The 24,033-nt window shown below is 45.0% G+C and overlaps 1 protein-coding gene across 3 annotated transcripts in view; it reads left to right on the top strand.

Annotated features, from left to right (window-relative positions):
- Window positions 1-24,033, top strand: part of Arhgap44 (Rho GTPase activating protein 44) — a 170,702-nt gene that overhangs the window by 125,194 nt on the left and 21,475 nt on the right. For all 3 annotated transcript variants that reach the window (XM_031354908.1, XM_031354907.1, XM_031354909.1), the window contains exons 8-15: window positions 5,294-5,362; window positions 7,564-7,645; window positions 8,047-8,174; window positions 14,938-15,049; window positions 15,410-15,491; window positions 20,150-20,230; window positions 22,673-22,786; window positions 23,740-23,831. In XM_031354908.1, the coding sequence (XP_031210768.1) occupies window positions 5,294-5,362; window positions 7,564-7,645; window positions 8,047-8,174; window positions 14,938-15,049; window positions 15,410-15,491; window positions 20,150-20,230; window positions 22,673-22,786; window positions 23,740-23,831 (760 nt within the window). The remainder of the gene's footprint in view (window positions 1-5,293; window positions 5,363-7,563; window positions 7,646-8,046; window positions 8,175-14,937; window positions 15,050-15,409; window positions 15,492-20,149; window positions 20,231-22,672; window positions 22,787-23,739; window positions 23,832-24,033) is intronic.

Genomic DNA, 24,033 nt, shown 5'->3' with positions numbered 1-24,033 from the left:
ACCTCTACCTCTACCTCTCCTTCTCCCTCCCTCTCTCTCTCTCCCTCTCCCCACTCTCTTTCTAGACTGTAGGTTGGTGTTACCCACCACATTCAGAGTATATCTTGTTCCCCAGTTAAACCTCTCTGAAAATACCCTTAGAGACACGTCTCCTAGGTGTTCTAAATCACATGAGGCTGTGAGATGAGAACCACAATCAAAATTACCCAGCACATCCTCATTCATTGTTCTGCAGTGTGCTTGATTTCTGGAGCTCTGGGTGTCTCTTCCTGTCATATTCTTTCTCTGTGGAATCATCCTTAACATGCCATGTCTAGGGCAACACAGCTCTTCAGTCTTTCTTTGTCTGGCCAAGCCTTTATTTCTCCTTTACTTTTGAAGGATAATTTTTCAGAGTATGAGATTCTAAGTTAGTGCTTTAATGTTTTTCTTTTAATATTTTAACCGTCCCACACTGTGTACTAACTTGCATGCTTTCTGACTTAAATTTTGATTCTTTTTTCCCTATGTCACTTTCTCCAAGATGTTGTCTTTGTTTGACCTGCTGAAATTTAAACATTGCCCATCTAATTTTATTTTATTTTTAAAATGTATTTATTTATTTATTTATTCGCTTTACATCCTAATATCACACCCCTCCCTCTCCTCTCAATACCCCTTCATGCAAGTCTTCCCTGCATTCCACCTTCCCAGTCTCTTGAGATGGGGGAAGCCTCCCTCTGAGTGGCATCCCTCTATTAACATCCCCCAAGCCCCGCCCCCCCCAAACACAACAAGTTGCTGCAGACTAGGAATATCATCTCCCAAACAAAGCAGTCCATTTAGGGACAAGGGATTCACAGGCAGGCAGGCAGGCAGACAGACAGACAGACAGACAGACAGATAGACAGATAGACAGACAGACAGGCAACTGGACTCAGGGACAACCCCACTCCAGTTGTTGGAGGACCCGCATGAAGATCAAGCTGCTCATCTGCTGCATATGTTCAGGGGGCCTCTTTCCAGCCTATGCTCACTCTTTGGTTGGTTATTTAGTCTCTGGGAGCCCCCAAGGGTCCAGGTTAGTTGACCCTGCTTGTTTTCCTGTGGACTCCCTGACCTCTTCAGAAATCTCAGTCCGTCTACCAACTCTTCCATAAGACTCCCTGGATGCCATCTGCTGTTCAGGTTTGAGTCTCTACATCTCTACATTGGCTGCTGAGTGAAACCTCTTAGAGGACAGTTATGCTCAGTTCCTCTTCTCCAAGCACAGCAGAGTATCAGTAATAGTCTCAGGCTGAGAAGCACCTAAAGAAATATTCAAAGTCCTTAGTCATCAGGGAAATGCAAATCAAAATGAGTCTGAGATTTCACCTTATACCCATCATTGTATAGCTAAGATCAAAAACTTAAAGGATAGTACCTGCTGGTGAGATTGTGGAGCAAGGGGAACACTCTTCCATTACTGGTGGGAGTGAAAACTTATATAACCACTCTGGAAATCAATTTGGCATTTTCTCAGAAAATTGGGAATAGTTTCTACCACAAGACCCAGCCATACCACTCCTGGGCATATACCCAAAAGATGCTCCACTATCCCACAAGGACATGTGCTCCACTATGTTCTTAGCAGCCTTATTCGTAATAGCCAGAAACTGGAACCAACCTAGATGGTCTTCAACTGAACAATGGATAAAGAAAATATGGTTCATTTACACAATGGGATACTACTCGGCCATTAAAAACAAGGACATCATTAATTTTGCAGGCAAATGGATGGAACTAGAAAAATATCATACTGGGTGAAGTAACACAGACCCAAAGGGACATGTGTATGGTATGTGCTCACTTATAAGTGGATATTAGCCATAAAGTACAGAATAATCACATTGTAATGAACAGACCCAAAGAAGCCAAATAACAAGGAGGGCCCAAGGGAGGATGGTTGAATCTTTCTCCGAAGGGGACACAAAATAGGTATTGAAGGTCGATGAAAGGAGGGAACTGGGTGGAAGAGGGGATGGGGAAGAAAGTGGTGTGGAGGGGAAATTATATGTAGGGAGTGCCTGGAGAGAGAAGGGAGATCGGCAGTGAGGGGACAATCTCTAGGACCTGCCAGAGACCTGGGATCTGGAGGCCCCAGAGGGTCTAGGGGAGAGACTCTAGCTGAGACTCCTAGCAGTGGGGGTTATGGATTCTGCAGTGGCCATTTCCTGTAGCCAGGCAGGACTCCCAGTGGAAGTCCCACCCAGGACAACAACCCACCTACAAAACCTTTGACCCCAAATGTGTTCTGTCTACAAGAAGTGCAGGAACAAAGAGCAGAGATAGAGGGAGTGGCCAGCCAATGACTGCCATAAATTGAGACCCACCGCATGGATGAGAACCAATCCCCAACGCTATTAATGATAGCATGTGTAATTTATGTATGTTTATTGAGCATGGTGTTCTCTGACGTTCCTTAATGTATGGGTTTTTGAAAATTTGGGGGCATTCTTAGTAATTGCTGCTTTAAATATTACACTTGTACTGTTCTTTCATTTTCTCTTAGTATTTATTGAATATTCTGCATTAAAAAAAGGCACTGGATTCATTTTTTAACATTGGATTTTTTTTCCAGATTGTGAAATATTTCTGTATACATAAGAATATCATTCACTTATGTTTCATATTTACCTTGTACAAAGATCCTGAAGGGAATTAAAATTTTTTTAATTTATTCTTTGACAGTTTCATACATGTATGTAAGGCATTGTACCCTCTTATTAACTTTTCTTACACACATCCATTCTTACTGAACCTGAATGGAAAATTTCAAAATAATCTGTTTGTTTATTCTTGAGTATGTGTAGGGTATGTGGGATGTGTGTATTTATGCATGTACTGTGGACATATTTGTATGTGCATGCGTGTGGAGACCAGAGGCTGAAGTCAGGTGTCTTCCTTGATCATTCTCATCTTATATATTGAGGCAGCATGTATGATTTGTACCCAGAGCTCAAAATTCATGTTGTCTAGCTGGCAAACTTGGTTCAGGGATCCCTTGTTTCTTCCTCCTCCAGCACACTGGCATTGCAGGCAGCTCACAGGCCCACCTGGCATTCGCATGAGCAGGAACTATCTGAACTCCAGAACTCATACTTCTGAGGCCCTCCCCTTCTGTCATTCTTAACAAGGTCTATCCTCGGAAGGAATTATTTTGTCAAAGTTTAACACACATGGGGCTAGAGAGATTGCTCAACAGTTAAGAACACTGACCTTCCAGAGGTCCTGAGTTCAATTCCCAGCAACCACATGGTGGCTCACAATCATCTGTAATGGGATCTCTTCTAGTGTGTCTGAAGACAGCTACAGTGCACTCGTATAAATAAAATTAAAATTAAAATTTTAAAAAGGTTAACGCACACACACACATACACACACACACACACACACACACACACACACACACCTTGGGCTAATCAACCTTAGAAAGAAGAAAGGAGCTCACAGCGTCCTCCCAAGTCTAGCTAGCGTGCCTAAAAAGGAAGTAAAACACTGAAACTTCCTAGTGAATTTCCAAGCTCAGAGTCCTATTTTCAAAACCATAAAAATAAATAGAAAAGCCAACCCAACATTTGTCATAGAACCACAGTCCTTTACTGCACACATCAAGAAATTGACGGTGGGCAATAAATGTAATTGACAGACACAGTAAATCTAGGGGAAGTTAACTTCTATAAAAATATAAACCAGTAACATATTACTTTAATTTCTCTCATATATTTGATTGAGTAAAATGATCATGGGAAACAGACATTTATGAATTATTCCTTGTAGGAGACTACTCTGTATGTGGCAGTATATAGTTAAGTTCTGATGTTCAGAATCATAAATCAACTGGCCCCACTTTGTCATAGAGGAATAGGGTGTAGGTCTGGATACACGTGAATGGGTACATATTGAACATTATAATACTGAGGAAATAGGAATACGCTGCAACCATAGAATCAATTTTATCTGTACGTCATCGACCTACACAGCAGTCTGGGGCTGTTTTTATTGTTGTTTGTTTTTTACTTAACCAAGTGCCCGTATGGAAAGGTGTAAGCGGGTAGAATAGAGAGATCCAGGGCAAACAGCTCTTGTGGTGGTAATCTCCACCTGTCAGACCCTGGTTTAGTTCCTCTGTATTGTAAACTAGGAAAGACGAGTTTAGAAGTGTTGTACTTCATCGGCCATCATTTACTGCTTTTTTCTGCCTCTGTGATGGAACGGCTGCCAGAAGCAACATAAGAGAAGAAAGGTTTCTTTCTTCTCCTAGTTGAAGGGGACGCAGTCCATCCTTGACAGTGGCAGTGGGAATGTGGCTGGGACTTCCCCTCTGCACATCGTGACTGCCTAAGGTCTCCCCAGGCCAGCTCTTCCTGAAGCTCAGGGCTACCTGCTTCCTTTTATTCAGGATGTATCCTGGCTTTCTGTGTTATTGCTCTGCCTGTCTGATTATGGTGTGCAGGTTCTTCTCAGTGAGTGCTTCTTCTAGGGATTGTGGCCTATGGATGCCACAGGGCTTCCTCACAAAAGGACAGAGTAACCTCCCCAAGATGCTACTAGCACCAATGCATGCTGCTCAAAGAACACTTACTGTGCCTGCTGTGGCTGTCTCTGGAACTGAAACCCTTTCTTCTCAGAACAAAATGTTCCAGAGTCCAGGGCAGCAGCAGGCTGTTGCCACCCAAGTAGCTGGGAAGCTTAGTGGTGAAGAACACTGAACTCCATTATGTTTGTGTGCAACACAGGAGGAGGTCAGAATTTGACAAGTTTTCAATCGGCAATCCTTTCCCACTGTGGACCCTGTCTATCGGGTTTTCTGCAAAGCACTTCATTTCTGTTGCTTTCCCATGGGCTCATGGTCATCCAGTTAGCTAGCAGGAAGATGAAGTAACCCAAGCCAAGAAGTGGCAGAGGGAGGCAAGCCACTGTGTATGCTTGGAGTTGCTTTAGGTGGCAGGTGGCAAGTGGCAGGGCAAGCTGCAGAGGTGTAGAGAGCTCATTTGCATATTACTGTTCCATACCAGCTTGGATTTGCTAGCCCATAAGTTAAAGCTCTGGGAAAACTACTGGTATGATGGACTTTCAAAGACATTCATTTGTACAACCATGGCTGGGAGACAGGAAGTCCCATGGGAAGAGTATTCGACACATCACTTACTATTGAAAATCAGGTGCAGCAGAGTTTAAGCCCTTTCCTCACATGCTGTCTGGGACAGGTGTTAGCCACCCCCCCCCCCGATAATCTTTTTTTAACCTTGCTTATATATTTTACCTTGCACAGGACCAGCTTTCCGCTGACATGTACAGTTTTGTGGCCAAAGAAATTGACTATGCAAACTACTTTCAAACGGTAAGGGTTCACCACGGTAAGACTGCGGAGAGTCTTTATAGACTGTTATGATGTGGACAGCAAAGGAAGATGGGCATTTAAAAAAGCGGCCTTCTGATTGCATGAAAGCATCAGGTGAGGGGGCAGGGTGGGCAGCGCTTTGCTGCTTCAGTCTCTAGGTAAATTCTGTCCTCCATGTGTAGATTTGTTCTAAAACCTAAGCTTAAAACAGAACCCCATCCCTGAGGATTATCACAGCCTAGTTAACCAGTAGCAGGGATTCTCAACTAAGAGTGATGTTTCCCCCTTTCCTTGGGGACTCTGGGAGTCAACAGAAGCCTCTGGTTGTCCCCGCTCAGGAAGCCTGGGGCACTGTGTCAGTGGTAGACAAAGGGAAGCGCTAAACCTCCTCAGATGTTCAGGCAGCTCCATACAGCAGAGTTGCCCAGCCCGGGAAGTCTGAGGACCCATGCTGAGAAACCTAGATTTGTGACAGCAAAGGATTTGAGAAGAATAGGAAGATATTCAGCTCCCCACAAAGGCATATTTGTTTCCACTGAAGGTCTTTGCCAACTTCAAAAGGCAATGATTGATTTGGCCCAGCGATGGACGGCCTCTCCTCAGTGAAAGCAGATTCAGAGTCCAGAGACAGGATCTGAAGTCACCTGAACTTCAGTCAGCCAGTCCTGATAATTTGGACCCTGGCTCCTTGCCAGAGTGACCTTACAGCTCAATAAAGAAATGACAGAAAAGCATTGACAGAGAAGTCATACATGGAGAACAGTTGAATATACCCATTCCCAAAAATCCACCAGCTTGTATTTCATGACCAAAGATATGGTGGGAGAAGAAAAGAAGTGACAAAGGGAGAGCAGCAGGCAGACAGATCTGAGTACAAAGTGCTCGGTGCTATACTTACTCCAGTGAACAGCTGCAAGCTCTGGCACTTTCCTGCATTAATAGGGTGAAGACTTTCGAAGTTCCCCCTTACACACACACACACACACACACACACACACACACACACACACACCCTACAAAAGAGCCTCCAAGTAGTTGTATTGATTAATTTTTTTTGTTGCCATTGTCAAACACCATGCAGCTCTTCAGACAAAAGACTTATGGTACCAGAGGGATAAGGGTTCATCATGGGGAAGAAACTTGACCACAGCCAGGCATAGAAGTCCAGGAAGGAAGCTGAGAGCTCACATCTTCAAATACAATCAGGAAGCAGAGCTGGCAAACCGGAAGTAGAAAGGCATTTTCCTCTCCAAGTCTGCCCCTTCCTCCAGCAAGGCCCACCATCTGAACCCCACCCCCAGAAAATACTACCATCTGGGGACCAAGTGGTCAAATGTGGGAGACTGTGGGGCCATTTCTCATTCAAGCCACTACAGTAGTATATTTTCAAATGCATTCCATGGATTTTACTTACGAAAGTCTAGAGTCACTGAAGCCAACAAAATCACCAGCGCCCAGGCTCTGTCGGGCTGCTTCCCTGGTTTCCATGAGCTGTTTTCTCAGGCCTCAGGTCCTTTTTGTCCCACACTAATGCTGTCATTGTTTATGCTCCGTGCCAGGCTTTTGTTTAGTTTGGGGGAGATGGACAGCCAGAAAATAAATGAAGTCACTCTTGCTCATAAGTTTTCCTTGGCCCTAAGCAACACTGCAGTTGTTTCTTTAATGGATTGGGTGGCAAGGAGAACACCTGAAGGAGTTTGTTCCCAGGACCACATGACTAGAGTCAAAGCCATTGTGCCTCCAGGTGTAAATGAAATAGAACCACGTGCTTTCTGAGCACTTACATGTTCAAGTGACTCACAGAAATCAGTATGCACACAGGCTGCTCTCACTCATATATATCTTACAGGCAAACAGATCCCAGCATATATTTTTCACTTATATTCACCAATTGTTGCATGTTTATTGCTACCTTTAGCTTTGAGGATGGGGGTCCAGGTGAGGTCAGGTGACCCATAGCAAGTTCTCTAAGCCAGGCACCAGCTCAGGCAGATTCCGCCATTCCTTCCTGATTCTCCTACCTCCTCTGTTTCCACTCAGAGTGGCCCCCTTTTCCATACTGGCTGAAGCACTGGAGGAGGCTGAGGGTTATCCTGTCTGCTTCCTCCTTGAGTGAGAGCCATTGTGAAGAATGGAGGCCGCTGTAGAAGGCCTCTGCTTCCCGTTGGCAAAGGGTAATGTTTGTTCTTGTGTTTTCTCAGCTAATAGAAGTACAAGCAGAGTACCACAGGAAGTCTCTGACACTGCTGCAGGCTGTGTTGCCTCTGATCAAAGCACAGCAGGGTAAGTGCAAGCCTCCCTCAGAGCTGGGAGGGTAGGCAGCCTGCTTTGTCCTCCTGGATGAGAACAGCACCTGTGCTCTCCTGGGAGCGCTCATGTTTAGAAGAGCTGGTAGACCTCCCTGAGCTGGTGTTCATCAGTGACCCAAAGCTGAGCTCATCCCTCCACCCTTCAAGGGGGATGAGTTGGGTATGTGCAGTGTGGCTGCCACATTAACCCCAGTGGTGCCAGGTTCTGTTCTCTCCATGCCTTTCCATTTTTCACTAAGCCACAAGAGTGGATGCTCATCTGGACCTTCTGTTTCTTTGGTACTCCATGCAGAATCTGGATAAGGGGAGAAAGAGTGTGTCATAGGTGGCCTTGGGAAGCTACTCGTTGATCCCTCTCTTGTCACCCCTCCCCAGAGGCCTGGGTGGAGAAGCCTTCCTTTGGGAAGCCCCTGGAGGAGCACCTGATGATCAGTGGCCGTGAGATCGCCTTCCCTATCGAGGCCTGCGTGACGATGCTGCTGGAATGTGGGATGCAGGAGGAGGTAGGCACAAAGCATCTTCCATCTGATTTGCTCTTCCAAGAGGCAGGGTCTGTAGGAACTTCTCCCCTGTAGCATCCCCACCCTAGATCCCTAAATTAAGACGTGCTAATTTGGGCACTATTGTCTCTGCTGCAGATACTAATAGGCACTGCATTCTCTTAAGAAGTTTGACAGAGAGACTAGAGGACTATGGGAGTTTGACAGGTGTCCATGAAGGCTGTGTGATAGAATTCTAGACACCAGTTCTTCATATTTAATGTGATTGGTGACTTGAATACTCTGCTCCTGTTTTACCTCTGTTAATCTCATGTCCTCCCTCTCTCCATCCTCCTTCTTTTCCATGTCTTCCTCCTTCCCCTCTTCCTCTTCTTCCTCCTAGTCTCCTTTTAACTATCCTCTTCCTCTGCTTCCTTCTCCTTTCCTTCCTTTTCCCCCTCTCCTTTCTTCTACCTCTTTTGCTCCTCCACCTTTGCTTTCCCTAGGTACTCCTCCTCCTCCTCCTCCTCCTCCTCCTCCTCCTCCTCCTCCTCCTCTTCCTCCTCTTCTCCTCCTCCCCTTCCTCCTCCTCCTCTTCCTTTGGGTTAGAAAGTTTCTGACTTCCAGGATAGCATTCTTACCTATCTCTTTTGTACAGATCTTCACAATTTCACTGATCAGGACATTGGACTGTTCTTTTCAGAGCATCCTGTAAGGAAGGGCTATGAAGAATTGATTGCAGTCACTCTTTGTCCTGTCTAGTCATTCATTTGTTTAGTTCTACCTCCAGGCTATTTTAACATCTTCACGCCATCTTCTTTTAGTCTGATCAGCCACTCAGTCTTGGTGTAGGACATGCTACATGCTCATTATTTGTTACTAAACAAAATATAAACATGGAATGAGGGGTCAGAAACTTATTGGAAGAGGTGAGCCATTTGATACTGAAAAAACCTATAAAAATGGGATGAGGGCTTGCAAACTTACTGGAAGAGATGAGTCTAGCATTCATCTAATATGCATGATTAGTCCAAGACAGGCTGTATTCTTTGAGTGCAAGGCCAGATAGGACAAACTGAGGGCTGAGGAAGAGAGGGAAGGTAGCATAATGCACATCTATGTTGGCTGATTTTTGTGTACCAGGCCTATCCTACATAGTAGATATTTAAAAATAAAATTTAAAGGACACATGACCTGAGGAGTTGGCTGCTTGTGAAAGGGGACCATAAAACTTCTGAACATCTTGGTCACTGGTGTACCAGGGTCAGGAAAACAGGACTGAAGTACAAAAAAAATGTGGATGATTTAGCTACAGGAAGGCATGTTTTTATATGATGGTTATGATGAAGAATTTGATTGTCTCATTTTAGACAAAGATAGAGCCATTAATGAGGTAGAGAGTCAGATGAGACAAGGCAGCATTATTATTGATATGAGTCCTTTCCTGAATAGTGGATCCATATAGTGTTTGTGTTGAGAAGTAATGGTGTATTGTTTTAAAAAAAAAAAAAGGACTTGAGACAAGGGGGTTTAATGAGAAAAGACTACAAGACAGTGTTCAGTGTGAGAGTTTCCAGGTTCTTTATGAAGAATCCATAGAATCTCACGTAAAAGAAAGTGTGCATCGGCTACCCTGTAAAGAACCAGAAGAGCTAACGGATAATGTCAACACAATCATAAAATGGATTGGACAATTGTCAGGATAGCAACTCTCAACATACAGGCTGACCATCCAGGCATGGTGATGCATACCTTTAATTCCAGGTTTCGGGAGGCAGAGGCTGGTCTACATAGTGAGTTCTAGGCCAGCCAGGGGGCTGCGTAGTGAGATCACGTCTGCTCACAGTACAGCCGCCCTTATTAATATCACTCAGCCCACTTAGTAGAAATTACCCAAGGGTCAGTAGAAGAAAACCGGGTTGTAGCTCTAGCTGATGCTTGAATTCCTTTTTCTCCATGAGATAGCTTAAGCAATCCCACATATAAATCTAAAATAAGGATTGAGACTGAAAATTGTCATCAAATTCACTTAACAAATAATAAATATGACCAGTGGATGCATGTCCTTTAGGTTTAATCACCAAAATGTGGTGGTATCATAAAAATGGAAAACTAAATATAAAAACTATAAAATTTCAAAGGGGAAAAGAATAAATGTGGAGCTGGGGAGATGGCTCAGTCCTTAAGTATCTGCCATGCAGGCAGGAGGACCTAAGTTGGGATATCCAACAGCCCTGCCAAGAAATGGCTGTGTGTACACTCTTGGAATGCTAGTGCTGGAGCAGGAAAGGGCACAGATAGGATTTCTGGGGCTTACTGGACTCCTTCCTAACCACAGAACTATGAGTTTTTGGTGTAGCTAGAGAGCCCTTTTCAAGGGCTTAAGACAGAGAGCAATAGGAGAAATACCCAATATTTTCCTCTGGTGTCCCTCACCTGCCCACATTTGCTTATATAATCCATAGATACTGAAAAGAATGGGGAATAAATATGGAGTTTTGTTTTGCTTGTGTCTTTATATGGTAAAAACTTTGTTATAGTTTCACAGTTGTTATCAGTGAAAAATGTAGAAAGGTTCTCCTTGGTCCTTAAGAAAGTCTTATGGAGGAGGCTAACTGGGCTTTTCTACCTGTCTGTCAACTATCTCTGTTTCTTCCTTTCTTTCTTCCTTCCTTCCTCCCTCCCTTCCTTCCTTCCTTCCTTTTTTTTCTTACTTTTTCTTTATTTTTTGTTTTTCTGAAGCAGCATCTCACCCTATAGGCCAAGCTGGTGTGGAACTTGCTATATAGTCTTGATTATTTCTCTTAATTATAGAAAAACTTAAGCCAAGATAAAACAATTAATCTTATACCCTTGCTACCTTGGTTCTTCACCACCACCAGTAATTCTTGTCTTGGTTATTTAGAAGTATGCTATATCTGCCATAATTTCATTATATGCTGTTACAAATACCTTTAGCATTGTCAAATACCTAGTCAGTCGGTGAACTGACCTCTGATGTTTCCTATCTTATCCCTGTCTCTCTGGTTTCTGCCCTTCTGGGAACACTCTTCCTCTAGACAGATCTACTCCCACTTTTTGCCTTATTTTTCTCATTTTGGATCACCGCCTTTCTTTTACTAACAAATATGACTAGATTTTCCTCAAACTAGGATAGAATATGTCCTCTAAAGTCCAGGAGAGCCTCCCATTCCTTTTCCTAGTTCATTGGTTGTGTTTTCTTATGAAGCACGATTCCAAAGAAGCACTCTCAACATTCACTGCCATGGACCTGCCACGACTCACCCTCTCTCTCCTTGTGGTGTTACTTCTGTCCCTGTCTTAGTTACTTTTCTAGTGCTGTAACTAAACACCATGACCAAAGCATTTTATAAAAGAAAGTATTTAATGTAGGGCTCATAGTTTCAGAGGGTTAGAGTCCATTATGGTGGAATATGCCTGTTTCCTGGCAGCAGGAACAGCTGAGAGACCACATCTTAATCCTCAAGCAGGAAGTAGAGTGTAGCCTGTCTTTCTCTATATGGTGGGTTCTCCTTTCTTCCACCCTTCTCCACCCCTTTTCTTCCACCCTTTTAACCACCTAACACTAGGTAGGAGAGAGGAAAGGATAGAGAGGAAAGGAAAGAGCTGAATTAGATTGGGGCCAGAAATGGGGAGACACGGTTATTAGATTACTTCCTGCTGTTTAAGGACATCAAATTCTTTGGGTCGAGTTTGATCTTCACCATCAGGATATCTAATTTCTTCTTGTCGTTTCTTCTTTGTACATGATTGCTTAACAAACCATGGCCAACAACAACCAAAAACCCAACCCACCTCTGGGCTCTAGCATTTATATACCCTCTGAAAAGTCCCCAGAATTCCAAACATCGCACCATTGCAGAAACTATCTGCAGTTGGCAAAACAAAACCCCTGCTAGAGCGCGAGGAAAATCATAGTCAGCTGCTGTGGACAATCTGAAGCAGGCCCATATCTCACGCTTGGAAATAAAGCAAAAACATTTCTTATAATATTTTTGAAATATTTTTTAAAAACCTTAAATCCAAAACTGCCACTGTAGCAGAGAGCTAACTGGAAATAGAATGAAGCTTTTGAAACTCTAACGTCCACTCCCAGCGACACACCTCCTCCAGCAATGCCATACTTCCTAATCCTTCCCAAACAGTTCTACTAACTGGGAACAAAGTATTCAGACATAGGAGTCCATGGAGGCCATTCTCATTCAAACAACCACAGTCCCCATCATCTCATAGTTCAAACTACCCTCACTGATCTTCCAAGCCAAGTCCCGTAACCAGCCCCAGCTCCATTTGTCTCTTCCTGTTATAGCTACTGTGGCAGTCCCTTGGGGCTTCAACATCCCTGGTAAACATAGGCCTCTGCCTTCCTCTCTGTCAGGTGTTTTTTATTATAGTCATCTACTCCTCAATCTGTACCTCAGCCTCTCTGAGGATTCCTCCCATGCCATCTGTTCTCCCTGAATTATGCCTCAGCCTGTATATGGATGTCTCCCATGTGCAGTCTCCACTCTGTCTTTGTTGACATTTTCCCAGTGTGCCTTGCAAACCCCTTGACTAATTTTCTAGCTAGCTAGTACTGAACTAACTAGCCATATTCATAATCCTCCTTTAACTAAACAGCCTTCAGTGTTATGTAGCCAACTGTACCTGCTTATACTATCTGTTCCCCCTTTATCCATATGGCACCCAGTGGATGCCTAAAGCATGAAAAACACCAAATCATGTGTTGCTTTGTTCCTTCCTGTGTCTGCACACTCTCATAAGAAAGTTAGTTTTATAAACTAGGCACAATAAGAGACTGTGTTAATTGCTCTTTGGTTGGATGATAAAACACTATAACCAAAGGCAAGAAAGGAGAGGGATAAGAGTCCATCATGGTGTTGAGGCAGAGCACAAAGAGGCAGGCATGGTGGCCTGGGCAGGACGCTGAGAGCTTACATGTTTAACAGCAAACATAAGACAGAGATAGCAAACTGGAAGTGTCATGAAGCTTTGAACCCTCAAAGTCCGCCTCCAGTGATGTACTTCCCCCAGCGAAGCTGCACCTCCAAACACTCCCCAAACAGTGAGACCAACTGGGGACCAAGTGTTCAAATGTTTAAGCTTATGGGAACATTTGCCATTCAGATCACCACAAAGACTCATAGTAATTAATAATAAAACAGAATGGCTCTAATAGCATGTTGTAATAAAAAGAATTTAGTTTATGAGTGACTCCTTTCCAGAATTTTCAGTTTAATGTTTCCACACTGCAAACAACTATGGGTAACTGAGACCATGGAATGCAAAACAATACAGATAGGGCCAGGACCACTGAGTTTTGACAGGTTGGTCCCTCCTCTTTTGTATTACCCTTCCCAAATACTCCTGGCACTTCCTGAATAGCCATTGTGTGGTTCTAAGTCCTATGTCAGTCTTTGTGTGTGCTCCATAGCTTGCTGTCCTTGTCACAGCAGCCTGATGGACACATCTGCCTGTACTGGTTAGTATAACCTCCCCACGTATGCCAGTGAGCTCTAGGCATCTGCTTTTCTTACATCCTCCACTGAGAAGGCATCCTGCCATCCCATCAGCTCAGAAGCTACATCATAGACTGGGAACATTTTCCTTGGAAGGAACTTGGAAATCTGAGTTGCCATAAAACCCAAGAGGAGTGAGGGCCAGCCAGCCAGCTTGCTTTCCAGTCTTGGGGGTGGGGGACACCTAAGGAGGTATAGCAGAAAGCCAGAAGGTTCTACACTTCACTCCACTGGGACCGGGGGTTCCTTTCCACTCTGATCTGCATTTATCTTCTCTTTCAAATACCCATTTACCCCAGTTTTAATTTATAATCTGAGGCTGCTCATTTGGAACTAAGTGGAGTAACACTGAAGTAATGTTAAGAATAGAACCTGCGCCAGATGGTAGTGGCGAATGCCTTTAATCCCAGCGCTTGGGAGGCAGAGGCAGGCAGATTTCTGAGTTCCAGGACAACCAGGGCTACACAGAGAAGCCCTGTCTCAAAAAACCAAAAAAAAAAAAAAAAAAAAAAAACCAGAACCTGGAACTTTGCAGGCCACCACCATGTACCCATCTTCTCTGTACACAGGTGCTACTTAGTTCATTTTGTACCTAGCCATGTATATTCAAGTACACGCATGCACGTGCACATGGACCTGTGTGTTCTCAATCTGTGGGTCATGATCCCTTTGGGGAGGTCGAATGACCCTTAGGGCCACCCAAGACTACTGGAATACACAGATTTATATTGCTGTTCATAACAGTAGCAAAATTACAATTATGAAGGAGCAATAAAAATAATTTTATGGTTGGGGGTCACCACAACACGAGGAATTAACAACATGAGGGAATTACATGGTCGTAGCATTAGGAAAGTGGAGAACTATTACCACAGACATTTGTTTGTTCAAGTTATGAGACCTTCATGTTTGACTGCTCTCAGGCAGATTCTCCAAGACTTACTTTAAGTGTGAAAAGAACCAGGCACCTGAGAGTCCAACATTCAGATACCCAATACACTTCCTCAGTCAGTTCAATGAGCCACCAAGCATGAGCTGCCACCCTGAGAACAGTACGGTGGACTCTTGAGCTGCTTGAGTGTGAAGGAGATGCCTAAGAAAGTATGCAACTGCAACATCAGCACACGGCATTAGGTGAGATGCTGGAGGACAGGGGTCCAGAGGGAAGAGCAGGTAGACTTTCTCTGTGTTTTGTCTTGTTCCTCTGAGCTGCTGGCCACCCTCTCACCCCTCCATCCTGCCGGCAGGGCCTCTTCCGAGTAGCCCCCTCAGCCTCCAAGCTGAAGAAGCTGAAAGCCGCTCTGGATTGCTGTGTGGTGGATGTCCAGGAGTACTCAGCAGACCCCCATGCCATAGCAGGTAGGTACCCTCCACCTCTGAGCCAGGGTTCACGGGGAAGGGATAGCAAGGGCACCGCGTGGCTCTGTGTCTGGGACAGTGGCTTCAGATGTCCACCTAGGGCTCTCATTCAGGCCTGATTGTTCTGATCACTGAAGGAAGACAACCTTAGCGGTACAGTTAGCTGAAGGTAAGATGATGGGAAAAACAAAGGGCAGGGCTATGAAATTCAGCCCTGGTACTCTCAAAGCCTAGCAACTGCTCACGTGGGAAACCGCTATTTAATCGTGTGTGGCCCAAGGAATCATGTCCAAATGGAGCAGGGCAAGCTGCTGCCGTTTGTCCTGTTGGGTTGTAACAGCTTACTGTATTTATGCCCAGGGGCTTTGAAGTCTTATCTCCGAGAGTTGCCAGAGCCTCTTATGACCTTTGAACTCTATGACGAATGGATCCAGGCTTCTAAGTGAGTACCTCGTGTTGGATTATACTGTGAGTTGGGATTATGGGGATGATAATCATCCATGTGTACCTGTGGAACATTGGATGCTTAGGTTCCTTATAAAAAGCAGCCAGCATAGTGCTTGCATTGAACCTCCTGTGTACTTTAAGCCATCCATAGATTACGTAGAATATCCAGTGCCATGTAACTAGCTGATAGACTCCATTGTGTATAGGTTCATTGAACTATGAAAGCTTGGGAGCTGGGATCTAGCTACTGGCCTCCTTTCCATCACGAAGACTGTTGGCACATGTTCCCAAAAAAGCATGTGTAAGAAAAGAAGCTTGGATTGAGGAAGGGACAGAGGCATTGCCTCATGTTCTGAGGCAAGGAAGAAGTTGATAGAGCCACTCTGGCAACTTAAGGAGGAGACATGAGATTTATATATATAAATATATTGAAGATTATAATGTAATTACATCATCTTCCCCTTCATTTTCCTTCCCCCAGGTATAGTTTTTAAAGAAAACTAAACACCCAACAGTCAATAAGATAGAATCTTAGGAATGAACCTAACTGTGTACATTAAAGAAGGTTCTGAAAAGGCCCAACTAGGTAAGGACAGTGATTTCTTTTGGTAGAAAGAGCAAGACAAGTAGTCTCAGGGCCTTTTTCCATATTTACCACAGGGATATTTTAGCAACAATAAGTTGCTAACGCTAAGGTGTTATTAATTGGGCAGTGGGTGTGATCTGTGCCCCCAACAATCAGGATGAGGGAGCAAAATTAGGAGGCCAGCAGTCAATGCATCCCAAAGGCAAGGCACGCCACAGACTGGGGCTCCTCAGTGAGGCTTGCTTTTGCGACTCCTCACTCTCTTCCCTCTTTTGTGGGGGCTTCATCTAGGTGCATGTTCTCTTTGTCCATAGGCTAAGAACTATCTTAAGAAAAACAAATGACCATAGTGAGGAAGTAGACAACATGAGGCAGGAGAATTGTTACCAGAGCCGGGATGGTGGAGACCAGAGTAGAGATCACACAGGTAGAAGAGAAGAGGTAGAAGATGCTCTTCTGAGAACAGGTTGAGAGCCAAGGTATCTGGTCATGGGTTCTGGCCACCCAACGCATCCTGCCTAGCTTCTCGTCTCAGTCAAGTGAATCATCATTCATGTTAGTTGGCATATCATCCATCAGGTCTTAGGTGTGATGTGTCAATGTGTGGGTATATTGTGCAGTGATCAAATTAGGCCTATCATTAACACACTCGTCCCCTCAAATGGGCATTGCTCATTACTCTTTCACTCTTTGATCTACTGAGACCTCAAAGAGATCCAGCTCACCTCAAGATGGGAGCATGCTTAAATGCATCAAGTCAGAGAAGGCTGCCTCATGTCAAATTGCCTGGTGGTGTTGGTTTTCCAAAGTAGAAGAGTCATACTTTGGCGAACATATTATCTGTGTGTTTTACTATCAAAGGAGGGTTTCAGGCTCCATGGTGCTTTTAATAAATGGTACCATCTGTCGAATGGTTATCAGCGGCTTGTCACTATTCTAAGCTGATAAACATCTTTAAACCATCTAATTTTCATAACTCTCTGAAGTAGACTAGACTGTTCCCCTCACTATTGAAATGAGGATGCTGAGGTGGAGCAGGGCTAGGATCCTTGCTAGCTAACACACAAGCGTGAGAGGTTGAATCCAGTGAGTCCAGCCCTAGACTCATGCATGCAGCCACTGCACTTTATGCCATTGTGGAACAAGACCGAGATTCTAGCGAGAAATGAGCACATATCCCTTGACAGAAAGTGCCCTGTGCTTTTACTGGATAGATGAGAGCTCTTGCTAAGAAACTAGAAAAAGAAGAGCCGAGGGTGGCAGTGAGTGCACTGAGAGCCACTCTGGTCCTAGTTCATTTGGAAAGGTAGGTGTCCACCAGAAGAAAGGAGTGGTCCCGATGACTCCCAGACACTGAAGCATGAGTGAACTCACAAGGACTTGTTTCTGGCCCTGGATGATAACATTTCTAATGCTGAAGATTCATGGGGAATGATGGGACCTGCCTTGCTGGGTCTCATCCTGTAAGGAAAGGACTTTCCCCAGTGGAGATGTTCCCTACCATCTGTAAGCATCAAAGTCTCTTAGTTACATTTTCAGAAGATACCAGGATCCAAGCCTGCTTCTCAGAGATCTGGATTGAACTGTTTGGGGTTCTACAATCTCCATAACCCCCAAGCTGCTGAGAGGATAACCTTGGTCCTATGAAGAGGCTAGGTTTCACCACAAGATGGCACTCAGCTGGACTCAGTTAGGCTCTGAGATGACACAGCAGGGTGTAGACAAATCTGAGGGGACTTAGGATACTCAGGATACAGGTGGAACAGGAAAGAGAAGAGGATCCCAGATCAGGAGTAGTGTTAGACAGGCTTCTCACTGCAGTGGGTACCAGTTAATGCAAAGACTCACAACTAGGCATAGGGTATCAGAACTGCTCCACAAAGCTCAGGGGACGTTAGCGAAGAAGAAAAAGAAAGGAGGTAAGAGATGGAGGATAAGGAGGAGTCACTGTGAAATACTGGCATCTGTGTAGGGCAGGGCCCTTGGACTCCAAATTCACTGTAGACCTCATAAGATTGAGCCAGCAAGATAGCCAGCATTCTCAGTGGGTTACAAACCAATAAAAAGGATAAGCCATGACAACGGGAAGGAAACATGCTGGAAGGGTTCCAGAGGAATGGGGTGAGGGTGTAGAGACAGGCGTGACTACCATGTATTATATATGTGTATGAAATATTATAAATATAAATAAAATGTACTCTGTAAAATGAGAGCTTATCAGGACAGTGCAGACTGACTGTGACCAAGGAGGCATTTTGGGGAGCCTGGTAAACTAAGTGTCTCCATGGGAGAGCATGCCGAGTCATGGGATGATGCAAGTGTGAACAGGGATCAGAGGCTAGGAGACATCCTATGGATGGAAAGCTTCTGCCTCACCTTAAATGTCACCTCCTCAGAGAAGCCTTCCCTGGCAGCCTTCCTCCCTCTTCCCTGTTGCTTCTGCACCAGCAAGAGTCTGGATGTCTAGGCTTGTTGGTAAAGCTGATAGGTTAGGAATTCTTCTGAGAGCTTCTCCCCAGTTCCAGGCTCAGGGGGACTCATTTTAACGTATGTCTGTTGACTTACATTTCTTGAAAAGTCAAGTATCATCCCCCTTTGTCAGGAGACAAATTCAGCTTAAAACTCCAGCGGCTTTCATTTCCCACTTTATAACTGGACAGCACTTGATTCTATAAAGTGGAATGAGCTCTTCTGGGGAAATTAAGGAGGAGGGGTTAGCTAGCTAGTTCTACAGGCAGAAAAGCGGGAAGAGACAGAAACAACAAAAAGTATTGGATTTTAAAGGGGATCCTCAAGGGGGTGAGGCAGAGCGGGTGATCCTAGCAGCTCAGTAGCACCGGCTTCCTAGGACTGATTCCTGAAAGACAACTGCTTTACGAAACTAGTCCCAGTTTTCATAGTTGACTTTTCTTCTGTGGCTTTTTAGCACAGTGGCCCCATTATAGTTCAGTTTGTTCTGCCAGGCCCAGTGCTAGATGTTAGCAGAAAAAAAGTAGCTTTCCACAGACTGTTCCTTAAGAAAAGTTGAAGATTAGAAGAGTATGTGGGGCTGACTTGTTGCCACAGAAAGTGCCTCGCACAGGATAGAACCTTGCGTGAACCAGCAGCAGGGCCAGGCACTTGGGTCATGTTCTGGTTCAGGGTTCATACAAGCTCTGTGAGGCGGTGTTACTCTTGAAGGACAAAGTTAGCACCAGACCAGGGTGTAGAAGGCCTACTTCATGGCTTCCCAGTCAAGGCCTACTTTAACCATGCATTACATGAATACGTATGTTCTGCTCCTTTGTGCTCATACAGGGAGCTTTTCTCTGAAGGTCAAGATCAGTAGGAGGACCCTAGGGACCCCCAGAAATGACAGTGACTATAAAGGGGACCTTAGGTGTAGGCCTCTCCCTGTGCTATTTACTCTTTGGAGCTTCTGGAGAAAGGACTCTCTGGCCATCAGAGTTTTTTTACTATGTAGGCCTGGATATAGAACTCTATAAAACTTAATCCTATAAATAATGATTTAGTTCTGAGAGACTGATTAGTAAACCCACAGAGTTAATTGTTATATGTCATGGAAAACCTTTCGGCTAATGGATATTGTCCACTCACTAAAGTTAAACATTTTGAAAAGTTAGATTTATTTATGTCTTTATAGCCTACTCATTCAAGGTATCTGTTGAACATTTAGTTTATGTCAGATGTGGAGGAATTTAATATGCAATGACTAATGTCTGTTGAACTGATCTGTAGGTTGCAGAATGTAACTGGGTTGGTCTCCTCTAGCTGGTGTTCTGTGTTCTCCCAGCAGCCCCAGAGCTCTGGCTCCACGGCTGTCTAGCCTCTTGACCCCACTGTTAGCCTGTTCAGTTTGTTCACCTGAGATGTGTGATCCATGCAGATGAAGTTCTGTTGAAGTAGTGTAGGGCAGGACTGACAGAGAGCAGAAAGAGAAATAATAGCCAAGTGTCTTTAAGGATTATAACTTGCAGTGATAGCCTCCAGGGTCCATGATAGACTGGTTAGGATTGATGCTATGTTAATTCCTGTTCAACCAATGGCTTTTCCTGTCAATTTCCCAGTATCCAGGAGCAAGACAAGAGACTTCAGGCTCTCTGGAATGCTTGTGAGAAGTTGCCCAAGGCCAACCATAACAACATCCGGTAAGCAGGGAGAGGAGAAATTGAGCCCAGCTACCCAGCCCCTGGATAAAGGTCATAGAAAGTAGCATGCATGGGCACTTTGTGGGATCCATGGCACTGTTAGCATGCATGGCCCATTTTAAGCTTCAAACAGCCTATGAGATAAGATAGGCAGGGGGCGTGTTGATAGGCTTTGCTGCGAAGGGACAGAAGCCTTTCCAGGGGCTACCCAACAACAGCCATGGGCTAAGTTTATGACGGTTTCTCAGTTTGTTAAAGACTAAAGAGAAATGCAGAACATCTACAGTATTTGAGATTTGTGGACTCTTTGTAGGAGTGGCTGACCTACTCTGGAGCTGAAGGAGGCAGATGTCACCTTGAGCTCTCACCTCACAGGCAGGGCAGTGAGGGAGAGAATTCCATGCATGTCTTTTCCAGGAGCCACTTAGCTTCTTGCTGCCTCTCTGCTGCAGACCCTTGCCCACACTTAGCTTCTGTTCCTCACCCTGCCCCGTTTCTCTCCTGTTGCTTCCTCTCCTCCCCGTTTCTTAGGATGTAGGCTTTCAACGTCGACTTCTGCTTCTATCTATCTGATAATTTTTGTTCCCCTGTTAAAAATTCCTAGAGCAGTGGTATGGCTTTTCCTTAAGCACTAAACACTGAATTGCCATATGATGTGGCAGCTCCATTTCAGAGCGTATGCCTAAAAGAATCAAAAGCAGAGACTGGATATGTATGAGCCTACATTCATAGCAGCGAGATTCACAGTAGCCAGAGGGAAAATAACCTAAGTGTCCCTAGGCAGATAAATGGATAAATCCAATGTTTTGTACACCCACAGTGGAACTGTGGTTCTTAAGGTGATGTGGACAAAAAGGTTTGGCTCCATGTATATGAGGTGTTGAGAGTAGATGGAGACACGGGTACTGAAGATGGTTGGTTGTCAGGGCTGAGCAGTGGGCAATGCAAGGGGTTATTGTGTAAGTATACAGTCTCAATTTGAGGAGGTCAAATGGTCCTGGGGGTAGGTAGATGACTGTGATGGTTGCCCAACCATGTGGATGTACCTTATCATGCATCAGTGTTCACCTACAAATAGACAAAGTAAACTAGGTATATTTTATTAAAATCTTCACTTAAAAGCATCCAGATGCGAATCAGATGTGTACGACGCACTACAGGTTGGTGATCCTGGGATCACCAACCCTCAGCCACTGGGAAGCATTCCTCAGCTGTTCTCAGAGAGCCCACATCCTGTTCCAGCCCTAGAATGTATCAGGAGAGGCTGTGGGTAAAGCTGGTACAGAAATACCGTGGGTACTACTCGGTTAGACTCCACCCCCAAGGCTGGTGCACTGTCTGCTGGGCTGAGAGAAGAGGAGTTCAAAGTTCCTTGGAGGCAAGGAACTTCCTTTGTTGTGACCCAAGGGAGGATGACAGCCTTTTGTAGCTAGGAGTCCAGAGGCCAACCATATTCTCAGTGTGGCATGCGCAAGCTGTTCTTGGATGTTTACCTTGCGCACGGCTCCTTCATTCTCACTTTTAAAAATCTAATGTGATTGAGACATAATTCACACACCACTGTGTCTTTCTAAAGGTGACATTTGGGATTGAGTCTACATTCACCAAGCTGTGCACCTATTAATAATGTCCATTTGGGGGTGTTTTTATCACTGCACAAAGAAACCCAGTTCCCACTGGGGTCATTCCTCACCACCCCCAGCTCAGTTCAGCAGCTGCTAATGCAGCCTCTTGCATGGCACACTTACCTGTTCTGGATATTTCACATAATGGAGTAGAAGCGCACTGTGTAGCCTTTTCTCTCTCCTTCTGATTGCCATATTTCCAGCCCTTCCCACATGACAGAAAGTGTCACGTCTCCATTCTTTTTTGTGCCTTAGTAATATTCTATATATACTCATTCGCTCCTTCAAGGGCATTTGAGTGGCCTCAGCTGTAGGAATACCACAAATAATGCCTCTCCAGATGTCTCTTTAGCACCTTGTGCATGGGAGTATTTCTCTTGGGTGTATTCCTAACAAGTAGACTCCTGGGTCTCTTTGGATCTTTCCAAGAAGCCTGAGTCAGTGTTAATAAGACCCTGGTCTGTGGATATCCATAGACACTTCGGTTATACAGGGAGGATGAGAGGTAACAGGGTATGGTGAGAGATAAACCTTGAGCATCCCCTACCTAAGGCACAAGGACAGATTTTTTTTTTTACTGGTTGTTCATTGGAGTAGATGTGAGAGCATCTAAGTGAGTGAGTCCTGGGTCTATCTGCTTTGGGGAAGAGAATCCAGAATTCCCATTTCATGATGTGGGGTATTTCTTCATATATTGCTGGATCTGTGAGTCTCCTTGTCAAGAATGCACTACAGGGGAGAAGTTTCTAGTCCATCCTGCCAGATAGTGCCTGGTGTTGAGCCCCAGTTAAACCTGACTCTTCTCATTGCCTTTCAGGTACTTGATCAGATTTTTATCAAAACTGTCTGAATATCAGGATGTAAACAAGATGACTCCCAGTAACATGGCAATCGTCTTGGGACCCAACCTCCTTTGGCCGCAGTCAGAGGGGTGAGTACAGGAAGGAGAGGCCCTCTATGGTGCCAGGCATGAGCTGTAGGGCAGGATGCCTGGGCCCTGGCTCATCTCTGTAGCAGTGAATTTGGGTTACACTGCTTTGTATGCTCACACTCGCTTAGGAGCTGGATTCTCAAATGGAAGAGACACACATACACACAAACACACACAATAGTTAATTTTAAAATGTCTTGGCTACCTCAAAGGCTGGACATTCCCAAACTTCCCCTGGCTGCCCCAGGCCCAATTGGAGAAGTGGCCAGTGGCCACCATCCCAAATTCTCACATGGTTGGTTGGCTTTCTCTCCTGTAGCTCCTGTATCCCATCCTTCTCCCCCAAATCATGGCAATTTTCTGTCTCCTTTTTCCTAATTCCTGCACAAATATAAAAGTCGTGCTTCATCTCCCTTTGCCCAGCCATTGGCCGCTGACATCTTTATTGATCAAAAACCAATTGGGGACAAGGACCTTCAGTTTTTTGGACACACAGATTCCCTATTAAATCAAAGCATTAGAACCAATCTCTAACACATCTTAGCCTGTTCCTTTCTCTTGGGGGCAGGAAGAAGAGCACAATTCTATAGATCTTCCTCACTGACAGGCTCAGAGCTATGGTTCTGAGTATGGTCTTCTGTGACTAACCTAAATCACCATGGAGCATGACAGAGGAGAGCAAGGGACAGGAGAGCACTTCACAAGAAGTCCAGGCATCTAGACTTGAAAGGGCGGAGGCCTGTCTGCAAGAGGCAGCAGAGCTGCAAAGCAGACAGGCTAACCTGTGCTAAAAAGGCATTTACGGGTATTGGGTGGTTAGCAGGAGCGATGCTGTTCACAAAGGTTCCAGAAAGCAGCTGAAGACCTGGGCCTGCAGAATTCCAGTGTCCAGAGGACTGTGAGGCTGTCCCCCTGCCTCAGCTGCTAACCCCACTGCTCTGCTCTGTTTGCAGGAACATCACCGAGATGATGACCACAGTTTCCCTGCAGATTGTTGGCATCATCGAGCCCATTATCCAGCACGCAGACTGGTTCTTCCCTGGGGGTATGTGTCAGCACTCACATCCTGGGGTCAGAGGGGCAGAAGTAGGGACAGGAAGCGCACCGTGAGCTTGAAGCCTGGGAAGCCAGGGGTATGCACCCAGGCTTTGGATGTCTTTGTTCACACTCGGCCCACCCGCACACACCTACCTACAGATGCAGCAGGCACTGGGGTAGAGCCTCGGCTGCTCCCTCGTCGGTCCCTG

The sequence above is a fragment of the Mastomys coucha genome, unplaced genomic scaffold (assembly GCF_008632895.1).
Source record: "Mastomys coucha isolate ucsf_1 unplaced genomic scaffold, UCSF_Mcou_1 pScaffold5, whole genome shotgun sequence".
In the NCBI taxonomy this organism is placed as follows: Eukaryota; Metazoa; Chordata; class Mammalia; order Rodentia; family Muridae; genus Mastomys; species Mastomys coucha.
The sequence above is the reverse complement of the archived record's forward strand: the minus strand, read 5'-3'. Positions and strand labels throughout refer to the sequence as shown.